General features: G+C 54.9%; 1 protein-coding gene across 3 annotated transcripts; it reads right to left on the bottom strand.

The window, feature by feature from the left end:
• Window positions 1-7,022: 7,022 nt before the first annotated feature.
• Window positions 7,023-10,954, bottom strand: ARTN (artemin). 3 transcript variants are annotated; one of them, XM_045204286.3, is made up of 5 exons: window positions 10,302-10,428; window positions 9,941-10,090; window positions 8,444-8,505; window positions 7,952-8,090; window positions 7,023-7,876 (listed from the first exon to the last, which is right to left on the bottom strand). In XM_045204286.3, exons 3-5 carry the CDS (start codon window positions 8,501-8,503, stop codon window positions 7,413-7,415), a joined length of 663 nt encoding a protein of 220 aa, XP_045060221.1. In that variant the 5' UTR covers window positions 8,504-8,505; window positions 9,941-10,090; window positions 10,302-10,428; the 3' UTR covers window positions 7,023-7,412. The 3 variants fall into 3 exon arrangements, with proteins under 3 accessions (XP_045060221.1, XP_045060222.1, XP_024426786.2); XM_045204287.2 differs by lacking the exons at window positions 9,941-10,090; window positions 10,302-10,428 and adding an exon at window positions 9,343-9,414; XM_024571018.3 differs by lacking the exons at window positions 8,444-8,505; window positions 9,941-10,090 and having other exon boundaries at window positions 10,290-10,954.

The following is a 10,954-nucleotide window of genomic DNA, read 5'->3' as shown; positions in this document are numbered from 1 at the left end:
CTAGGACAGATGGAGTGAAATAGGCCTGGGGAGGTTGGGGACATTTTTGGGTGCCAGACCAAAAGGGACATCCAAGATGTGGATAGCAACCCAGGATAACTTAGAGCCAAGGAGGGAATGAATCTTCCGGAGCTAGTTGCAGATGGGTTCTTCCCTCCCCTGAGGGACGAGAGCAGGATATGTAGGGCCCAGAAGCTGTGACAACCCTGGAATGGGTGCTCCGATTCAGGAGAGCAGGATAGGGAACTTCTGTTGGTCACCTGGAACTACTAGCAACCTCTATCCACAACAAATTAACTTCTTAGTTTGAAGTTTTTCAGCCTTCTAAAATAGTGTGAATTTGGGCTACAAAACCAAATAACAGCTGCTTGAAGTTAAGCATTGTCAGGAAAGGTTTCCCCCCTTGCACTTAGCACCAAGGTGCAATGCAGGAAATTTTCTCTATTGTTCTCTGGTTTGACAGGTTAGGTAGGGGAGGGGCAGATTTATTCTAGTTCATCCTGAAGTGTGGGCGTGGCCTTTGGGGTCCCCGCCCTGTGGAGAAGTTTCTGAATGGCCCTCGCACCATAAGCTCAGCAGCTGTCAGGAAGCAATGCTCAGGTTCACCAAGTAAGAAAAATGCCCTCCCAGGTGAAAGCTGACTACTAAGCTTACCTTTGTAGCTTCTTGCTTTTACCAATTTTTTTGGCCTGGGTATCAGGTCTTTGCCAGCTCAAGGATGCCTTTACTTTTTAAAACTATATATTTTGTCTCTCATTTTTAATTGTTTTCAGCAAGAAGGTTAGCCTGAATCTGTAGGTCACCATGCTGCAAGAAAGCCCAATGGGCAGTTTCAGTCCTCATGTGACCTGATTTTTCTGCCGCATTTGGCTCTGCCGACCACTCTCTCCCCCTGTTCTGCTTTGTTTTTTTTCTGCTACTCTGACCACCCCCTTTGGTCTCCTTCGCAGGCTTGCCCTCTTCCTCTCCATGTTCCTTAGACGTTGGTTCACCAGGCCTTATCCTCTGCTTCTCCTCTTATTTCTCAGTGTCTCACCACTCCTTTGGCTTTGAGCTGTGATGCCCAGATCTCTCTTTCCCAGACTGTTATCAGTTCCAGACCCTCGCATGCAGCTGCCACCAGGTTCCTTGCCCTCTGCAGGTTTCAGAGGCACCTCACATTGAAATGTACGAGGTCTGTCCAGAAAGTATCCCGCCGTAAAGTAATATGAAAAATAGAGACATTTATTGAAGAAGGTACAAGAAACATTGTACATAGGACAATGACATCTCAGCCCCCTTCAAAGTAGTCACCTTGAGACCTCACACAGTTCCCCCTACGCCTCTTCCACTGTTCAAAATACTGCAAATCCATCACGTTTTCCTGAATCTCCTCGATGGTCTCATCAACCCTGCATCAAACTCTCAGACACAGAGTTTTTGGAAGCCCCAGAGAAGCTTCTAGTTCTCACCCGGTCAGCCACTGATCTTTGTTGACTGCAGCCCGTACACGTTCAACATTCTCAGGCGTTCCGCTTCTTGCAGGCCTTCCAGAACATGGATCACTTTCAACAGACTCTCGACCATCTTTGAAGCATCTGTGCCACGCTTTCATTTGTGCTGCACTCACTGCATCGTCCCTGAAAGTCTTCTGATCATCCAAATAGTTTCTGCAGAGGAATGTTCAAGCTTAATGCAAAATTTGATGCAGAAATGTCGCTCAGTCATTTTGAATGTGATGGCCATGCAATACACATGCTCACTCAACGGTGTCTACCACCCCCACCAACTAGTACAGTGAAGTTGTCATTGTTCCCGCATGTGCATTCCAGTCTGCTCCCCTTGGCTGCCAGGTTACATCGATGTCATGCACACCATTCTAGTTATATTAACAATGGCTGGATGTTTTCTGGACAGACATCATGACCTCCCCTGCACGTTACCCGCATCACAGGCTAAAAGTATTGCATCCCCTATATTCCTTACCAGTCACCCAAGCCAGAGCCTTGGAAACGCTCCCTTTTGTCAAGCCCTCAAACCAGTTCATCACCAAGCCCTGTTTACCGTGTCACACGTCTCTCCTGTCCTTACACATTGGTTCTGCTCCAGGTCAAGACAAGCATTTGTTTCCTAAATAGTCCTGATTGCAGCAGCCCTGACTGTGCCCACTGCCCTGCCCCTCCTACTCCAAATTAGATGCCCGCGATCCATTTGAAACACATCCCCAGCCAATCCCACTTAAAGCTCTTCAGTGGTTCCCCTCAGGACAAAGTCCAAGCTCCTTGGTATAGCATTCAAGGACCTCATCATCTCTCTTGCCTTCTGTCTGGCTGAGACCCCTACCCAAATTCTATAAAGTTGCTGGCTCTCCTGCGACACACTGGGCTGCTCCATTCCTCCCTGCCTTTGTTCACGCTACTGCCTCTACCGAGCAGGCTCTGCGTCAGGCTGGGGCCCATCAGGAGGAATAGCACAGGAGGCACACAGGGGCAGTTTAACGTAAGAGTCTGGAACTACAACAGGGGACTGAAGTAAAGAGGGGTTGGCTGCTGAGAAGTGAAGAGAACTCTAAAGAATTTAGGAGTAGCAGCAACCTAGGGCTGAAATGGAAAGCCCAGGAAGAGGCCCTCAACCACTATCCCTGCCCGAGGCAGAGACGCAGACCTGGGTGGACAGGGCGTGGTCAATGAAAAGGGTGAATTTAGAACTGAAAGGTGATGAAGGTGATAAAAGAAAACCAGAACGGGCCCACTGGCCCTCGTCCACCTTGTGCAAATATTTCATTTTTCAAGGCTTCCAGTGCCACCTACTCCACACAGATTTCTGTGGCTCTTCCTCCCCTTCCACTCAGGTGGGATGGGTCTCTCTCCCTTTGTGTGTAGAACCCTCCCCCACCCCGACACACATAACTGTGCCCCAGTCATACTTCCACTGGGGTCTCATGATGGCTAATTGCATCTTTATTTACTGGTTTACCCCCGCCTAGGGTTGCCAGACAAAATACAGGACACCCGGTTTTGGTGTCCTGTTTGGACTTGAATACCGCCTGATTATTGCACGAGGCACACTTACTTAAAAAAGTATGTGTTGTTTATCCAAAATTCAAGTTACACTGGATGTCCTGTCTTTTTATTTGCTAAACCTGGCACCCTTCCCCCGCCTCCACTTGCAACTATGGTCTCCTTAATGGTGGAACACGTTTCTGGCTGAGCTCTGCATTCCCATAACTAGCCCGATGCATTATGGTTAGCGCTCAGTTGGTGTTGAGAGAATAATGACTTCTCTGGCTGCAGGGTTGAGAAGGACTGGAGGGAGTTGAGACTAGAAACAAGGAGACCGGTTAGGAGGATAAGCAATAAACCATTCCCCAAAACATGAAGGCTGCAACAGGATAGGGGATGGACTTGAAAGATCTAAATCTCTGAAGACCAATGGATAAGGGAAGTGACCGACTCAAGGAGTCCCAGAAGTTGCCCGAGCGTCTGGCTTGCGTCCCTGCATGGAGGTTGGCGCCCTTCACGCAGGGGAGCACTGGAGGAGGTTTGGACACTGGAGAGCAGGGAAGGTCATTGATGTGAGTCTCAGAGCAGGGTCGAGAAGCATGGAGAGCGGATCTGAAGGAGCGAACAGAAGATTGCCAGGACAGACATGTTGAGTTTGAGGTTGCAGAGTATTGGAAGGACACGGACTTGGAGCTCAGGAGGAAGGTCCAGGCTGGAGATACAATGTGACCACCACGGGCACGGAAGTGGTAACTGACACGGCGGGAGTGCATAACTCGCTCAGGGAGAGTGTAATGGGAAGGGACGGAGGCCTGTATCAAAGCCCTGAGGAACGGTTCGGAGGCAGAGAGTGGACAAGAAGCCCACGAGCAGTCCGAGAATGAGCAGTTGGGGTGCGGGGAGGAAACGCAAGAACGTATGGGGTCAAGACAGTGACTGGGAGACAGGTTTTTGGCGGGGATGACAAGTGTGAGTGCTCCTGAGAGTTCAGAGGACAAGGCTGAGAGGTGGCCTTTGGGTTAGTAACGATGATGTCACCGGCGACCTCAGCAAGAGCTTTTTTGGTGACGGAGGAAAGGTGGAAGTAAATATATATGTATACACACACACATATATGTATATTTGTATTCACAGTGTCAGCTTTGTTTAATGCTGTGATATATTTAATCAAGTGTAAATGTGGAGGGAAGGGAGATATTCAATTAAAAAAAAAAAAGGTTGAAGAATGAGGAGGCTTGTAAATAGTTGAGACCAGGAGCCCTGATATGGAGTCCCGAGAACAGAGAGAGGAGTTAATCCAGCTACAGGAGGACGTTAGTACTAATATCTAGAAGGGGGCATGATACCCCAAGGGTGGTGGGCTCCTAAGGAGTCTGAATGAGCTTCAGTGTCTGTGAATCCCCTACAATTGTTTACCAGATTTATACATCGGTGGTTTTCAAGCATTTTTTTTTGTGGGGGGTGGGGGAGGGTCCTTGGCTTTCACCGCACTCTCTCTACAACTCAGGGCAGGTTAAGAAGCATCCTGCGAGTGGGAAAGATGATCTCATACGGCACCATCCTCCTAGATCTCTTCTCTGATCTCTCAGCTTTCTACCCATCTTATCCTTTTCAAGGTGAGACCTCAGTTAGCCTGCGGTGTCACGTACAATGCATCGCAGGGGTCTCCCGCCAAGGGAAATATGGAAATTCCTGGTCGAAAGCGGAGGAAAGCAATTGGCAAGGGCAGCAGGAGCACATGGAAGCCTGTGCCTTGATTCTTGGATGAAACAAATCTAAAGGAAAGTTTTGGGTGCTCTCTGAAGTGGAAAAACGGTCATTTCAAAGCCACCTGTAGTTTTCTGTCTTATAAAAGGTGGTGCTTGGATACCCCTTTGAAGGAGGCCAGACCACTGTTCTGGGAAGACCACGCAAATGGGCAATGTGGGCTTGTTAATGTGGAACAAAGGCTGCAATTGAAAATGCAGACACGGGAGCCGCCTGTGGCCCCCGGCAGTGAAAGTGCTGTCTCGCCAGGTCCTGTGCCAGGTGATCTCGTGACCTCTGCTAAGTTGCAGGCAGAGAAATTCAGCTCTCGTTTCCTTTGGGGGAAATAGCTTTATTATTATTATTATTATTATTTTAAGAGGGATTTGGGTTCTGTGAGCTGCAGAGTGGACTGGTTCTTGTGGGTATGTTCCTTTTGTAGAAATTGCCATGTCAGCTGGGGCTCTGTGAGATTTGGGCACCATCTCCCTGGGGCCCAGAATGCAGCCTCAAGTTGGGGGGTTACAACCCTCCTCTATACTCAGAGATGGCTTCCATCTGTCTCCTTAAGAGGCTCTGAGAGCAGAAACACCACTGAGGGGTGAGGGTTGGAAGGTTTGAGAACTAGGCTGCTATCAAGTCTTCCCTGCAGGGGCTCCCTGGCCCCAGTGGCCCTAGGTTAACAGGTTGTCTGTCTCCTTCTACCTTCGACCGGGCCAGGCCAGGCCTCTCTGAGGTGTGTGCAAACTGCAGGGCACTGGCACCATTTTCTTTGCCGGGGCTGGGGGTGATTGGAGACTGGGGGTCCTGAGTCAGTTGGGAGGCAGAGAGAGGAGCCAAGAGGGTGTTCGGGGGTAGCAGGAGAGCGCCAGTTTTGGGAGCACCTAGAACTGAGGCAATGAGCGCTGAAGAGTGGAAGCACAGGCTTGTTTCTCCTCCTGGACACAGAGTGAGCACAGCCCTCGGAGAACTCTCGCCAGCTCCTCACCCTGGCCTGCGCAAAAGGAGTGTGTGGGCCAAAGCAGGAAGGCACTTCTGCGGTTTGGGAGGAACTCTGCTCAGCAGTGGTAGATGCCCGATGGGTCCCTCCCGGACCCCGCCTCGCTCTCATGCACCCTGACTGCAGCTACTGCCTCTGTGCCCAAACCCGTCTCCAGCCCAAACCGCCCTCCTCAGCTCCAAGCCAGCATATCCCACCGCCTCCCGAGAGACCCTCTGGGTGCCCCACAGTTCCTCAGACTCGGCGTTCTTTCCGGCGTTCTCGGCGTTCACTCGACACAGAAGAAAGTCCACAGAAGAAAGGCATGTAGGGCGAATTCATAGGACCCAGGACACGAGGTTTCACGGTACCCGCAGAAACGCTCGGAGAGACGGCGCTGACCTTTGGGAGGTGACTTGGGGTGGTGTAGAAAGCCAGGGTCAGCACTCACCTCTTCGTGCTCCCAGACGGACGTGTGTAACTCTTAGCCTCTTGTCCTTTTTCATGCTATTTGCCAAATTGAATTTAAAATTACTTATGTAATTATTTAACGTCTGTTTCTCCTAGTTTAACGTTCAGGGCAGAAATCATGTCCCTTTCACTTCTGTATCCCTGATGTCTGCCCAGTATCTGACATACAAGAGGCACTTAGCAAATATTTGTTGAATGTATAAATGAATATTCTTGGTCATCACCCAAGAGGCAGGTCCCTCTTGGGGCCTTCAACCTTTTCCTGCCTTCTTAGCCCTTTGATGCTCTGTGCTTCATCTTCCCCTCCCCCTCACCAAGCCAGCCTCCCACTGGCCTTTTCAGGTGCTCTCTTGTCCTGAGCTGCTTCATGCTATGTGGGTAGTGAGCTCCCCACACCGGGCCACCTGCAAGCGGAGGCAGTGAATATGCCGATCGATGACTGGAGTGAGGCAGTATGAGCTTTTCACCCATTAAGCAAGGCCCCCAGGATGCCTGAGGCCCCAAGGGTAGGGCTTTCTCCACCAGTAACCCCAAGCTCCAAGTTCTGGAGACTATGCAGGGGGCTGTGAGCTGGCCTGCCAGGATTGGTGAACAAACCTTTGCCACCTACTCTGTGTTCCTCCCCCCCACCCCCACCACTGACGCGAAGTCCCTGAGCTGCTAGGTGCAGAAGGCAGTCGGAGATCCAGGCCAGGCCTGCAACTGCTGAGTCAGCCTGCAGCTGCGAGTGGGATGGTCAGGGCATGATCTCTCACCAGCCGATTCTTCCCATCCAGCCCCCACTGCCCAGGAAAGGATCTGACAAACCACAGAAGTAAATAAATAACTTAGAATAAATAGGGGTCCAGTTCCCAGGAGTGAGTACCAGGCCCACTCACTTCAGCAATGTGATTGCAATGCTTTTCCTCCAATTTTGTCCCCGGGCCTGGGCTGAGGCTGAGACCTCGGAGACTGCTGGCTTCTCCAGAGAAGGAGTCCTGGGTCTGGGGCCTGGCCGGTGCCAGAGTCTGTGAGATGGGTCCCAGGGTCTCCACAGCCAGGTCTCTGGGGTGTGCAGGGTTGGGACTCGCAGGGTGAGGACTGCGGTCAGTCATCCCTCCATCTTTCCAGGGCTGATGCCCATCACTTGCCCAGCTGAGGCCTGTGATGTCCATCTCTGGTTGAGGCCCCAGGCCCCTTCCAGGCAGGAAGATTCCCGTGTAAGGGTACCATCTGCAAATCCTTGGAGAGAGCTTTCAGCCCAGGCAGCCGCAGGCAGTGGCTGAGAGCCGGTCCACAGTCCTCCAGGTGCTGTTGACATCCATGAAGGAGACAGCCTCATAGCGCGTGGGTCGGCAGCAGGGCTGGCTGACCGGCTGGGAGCCCGGGAGCGACTGCAAGGCCCCGGCGCCCAGCAGCCTGGCCAGGCTGAGGTCGTGCGCAGAGCGCTCCCTGCGGCAAGAGCCGCTGCAGAAGCGGAAATGCACTAGTTCGTCGGAGCTGTGGCCCAGGCCTAGTGCGCGCACAGGCACCAACTGCGAGCGCAGGCGGCAGCCCCGCGCCCCCACAGCCCGCGCACGGCCACTTCGCCCCCAAGCCCGCACTGCGCGGCCACCGCGGGAAGGAGCCGGGGAGGGTGCGGATGGAGGTGGCGCGGGCCGTGGAGGTTGGGGGGCCGGCCTCCGGGCTCTTCCGCTGCAGGAACGGAACGGGCGGCCACCTAGAATGAGATGGAGTCATGCTGTGGGTCCCGGGCCAGCCTCGCGACACCCGGTCCCCTTGCCCTGTCACCTACCTGGCAGGTGGCCAACGGGGGGCGCTGGGGCTGGTGCGGGGCCTTCACGGGTGGCAGGGCTGCGGGGTGCGAGGCCCAGAGAGACCTCAGAGACACTGCTCAGCAGAACCAAAGTAGCCAAGGTTGGCCACAGGGCAGGCTGCACAGAGAGACAAAGTGGAGCCTCAGGGAGGAAGAGGGCATCCTGGTGGGCTCAGGGCGGAGGGAGCCCAGGGAAGGGCTGGGGCAGCAGAGATCAGAGAGGATGGGCTTCTAGTTGGGTGGGGGAGATCAGGAAGGGTTTAGGTTGGAGGATCTGCTAATGGGTCTGCTGCTAAGGGGGCCAAGTGGAGAAGTCACCTGAGGGCACTGACCTTCCTCCACACCGTTGGTCCCTCCCTGACCATTTGCCTTTTTACTTCTGATGCCTACCCAGGGCAAACCCTGCTCTCCCTCCCTAGTCAAGCCACTTTTTTCCAATACCAGGTAGGAGTTGCTAGGAGAACCACTCACCTGCCGCCTAAGCAGGGGCCAGCGGGGCAGCACAGAAGGGCCTCCACGTCCAGGCTCCATCTCTGTCAATACCAGGATCTCCCATCAGCCCAGTTGACCTGTTACCCCACCCTATTCTTGAGGCAGCTCGGAACATTGAGAGACGAGTTATCCTTTGAGAAGGTCACCCCTCCCCGTCAGTATCTCCAGGTGAGGAACAAGAGGCTTAGATAGGCGGACTCACCCAGGAGAAGCAGCTGCATCAGGAGGGTACCTATGTGTTGGTGCTTTGCACCTGTTCTCCCTCTCGGTCCTGACCACTCCACGAGGTGAGTGGTATAATCCCCATTTTCCCAATGAGCAAACAAGGCTCAGAGAGGCTCAGCGATTGTCTAAGCTCACGAGGTTAGACCCACACAGCTCGGGGGGAGGGGGTGTTTGGAAACAGTCTCCCCCTCCAGAATCTTCCTGCTTTGTGCTGCTGGAGCAGCCAGGACTAGCTGGAGAAGAGTAGCTGGAGCCCCCTGGTCCCACAGACAGCGTCGTCTCCATGTGATACAGGAGGAAGCTGTGGCCTGAAGAAGAACTTGGGGTGACCCAAGGTATCTGATGATAGTGAGGTCTGGGCTTCAGCCTGCGCTGCCCACCCCATGCCGCTGAACCTTGCTCCTCTGTGATCTTTGATCTTGAGGGCAGCTAGGCTCCTGGTTGTCTGGGCCACCTGACCCTCCAGTTCTCGCCTCCCCATCTGCCCACCTGAGTTCTCTCTTCTGATCACAGATAGCCCTGAAGAGCCAGCAGGTGGTGGGACCTGATGGGCCCTCAAGAACATGAGCTCAGGGGCCATGGCTCCCTTTGGCCACCAGGGGGCAGCGTCTGCCAAGCATGGAGACTCAAAGAGTGGGTGGGCTTCCCTTAACCCTCAGCCAGACTCAGGCCCGAGCAACTTCCAGGAGGGCCAGCCAAGCCTCCACACCAGCCTGGTCTGAGAGCTGAGCCACCGGAGAGCTGTTCCCCTTCCACCTTCCTGTGGATCTGACAGCCTGGCCCTGCGCCTGGAAGGTCCCCCATGAGCCATCCTTCCAGAGCCCCGCCAGCCTTTCTGAACCCCACCAGGTTTTGTGAGCCCACACTGGCTGGCATTCCCAAACACCCTTTTGGGCCTCAGAGACCTCATGAGCCCTCACTAGCTAGACTGCTCTTGGGTCCCAACTGTCACCTGCACCTCCAACCCCCAGCACACAGAATGTCTGCATACCTATGGGTCAGACCTCTGCGGGCCTCCCCGGTGTGGTCCATCTCAGGGCCAACTGTGCTCAACTAACTAAATCGGAGCACTGCAGGGCCAGGCCAGCGATTGTTCTCGCCGATGTGGGAAAGCCAGTAAGGCAGCCTTCAGGACCCCCTGTGCTAGGGGGTCCCCAGGAGCAGGTCTTTTGAGGACAGCTAGGCTCCTGGTGGTCTGGGAACACTTGGTCCTCCAGTCCCTGCCTCCCCATCTGCCAGCCAGATACTCACCACGGGGGTCCTGCCCTGTGTTCTTCTAGGCACCTTCCTTGGGGCCAGTGCTGGACTCTTCCCCGTAGCTCACAAGGCTCATGCCCAGGGCTGTGCACCTGGCAGTGCTTCTTTTCGCCAAGAGTGTGGCCTTGGCAGCTGGTCTGTGCCCTGTGGTGGCAGCGGGAGCCTCACATTACAGTGGGCCGGCAGGGCTAGCACAGTCCGACAAGCGACCAGAGGGACAGAGGGGCTGGGAGGGGCGGAGAGCAGCACAGTGAGCCCAGGAGAGGGCGGATATGAGAAAGTGGTGGGGGACTCTCCTGCCCGCTCCCCCTGGCCCCAGTTCTGGGAAGAGGGGTGGGCCAACAGGTCGGCTTACCTTGGGTGCAGGGCTCTGGGTCCGGATGCAGCAAGGACTTGGGCCCGAGGGACCTGTTGCTGGCGGAGCCCGTGGGCCGTGTCTGGGGGCCGGGCCCAACTCCATCCCTCAGCAGCCTCATGCCTGCCGCCGTCCGGTGTCAAATTCCAGCCCCGGCGTCACCGGATCCCGGGGTGGGGCCCAAGTGCCCCCGCCCCGCCCCACCTTTCAGGGCTCACCTGGTCGGTTGCTCCACCCGTTGGGATCCAGTTCCCCCCTGGTTTGGTTAGGCCCCCTAATACGAAGGGGAGGGCGCTGGGAAGTGGAGAACTCAGGACACAGCACGGAGAAACTGGGCGGTGGAGAGGCGAGCAGAGGGTCGCCCAGTGTGCGCACACAGAGTAGGGCGCTGGGAGGCAGGGCTGAGGGCGGGAGAGGGAGGGGACAGGCCGGTCCCTGCCTCGGGCCACCGGCCCTCTAGTCTGCGCTGTCTCTGGGGTCCTGGCCGGCCGCCCTGCAGTGACTGCTCTCTGCTGTCTGGCCCACTGCTAGTTTCTTCTTTCCACAGACCCATCCAAGGCATTGGGTGGGCCAGGCACCTCGCTGGGGCTTTCACGGTTTGACCCTGCTCTAGCTGCCCCACCAGTCCCCTCCCTCACCTCCTGGGTCTTGGA

Source organism: Desmodus rotundus, chromosome 3 (assembly GCF_022682495.2).
Source record: "Desmodus rotundus isolate HL8 chromosome 3, HLdesRot8A.1, whole genome shotgun sequence".
NCBI classification, from domain to species: domain Eukaryota; kingdom Metazoa; phylum Chordata; class Mammalia; order Chiroptera; family Phyllostomidae; genus Desmodus; species Desmodus rotundus.
The sequence above is the reverse complement of the archived record's forward strand: the minus strand, read 5'-3'. Positions and strand labels throughout refer to the sequence as shown.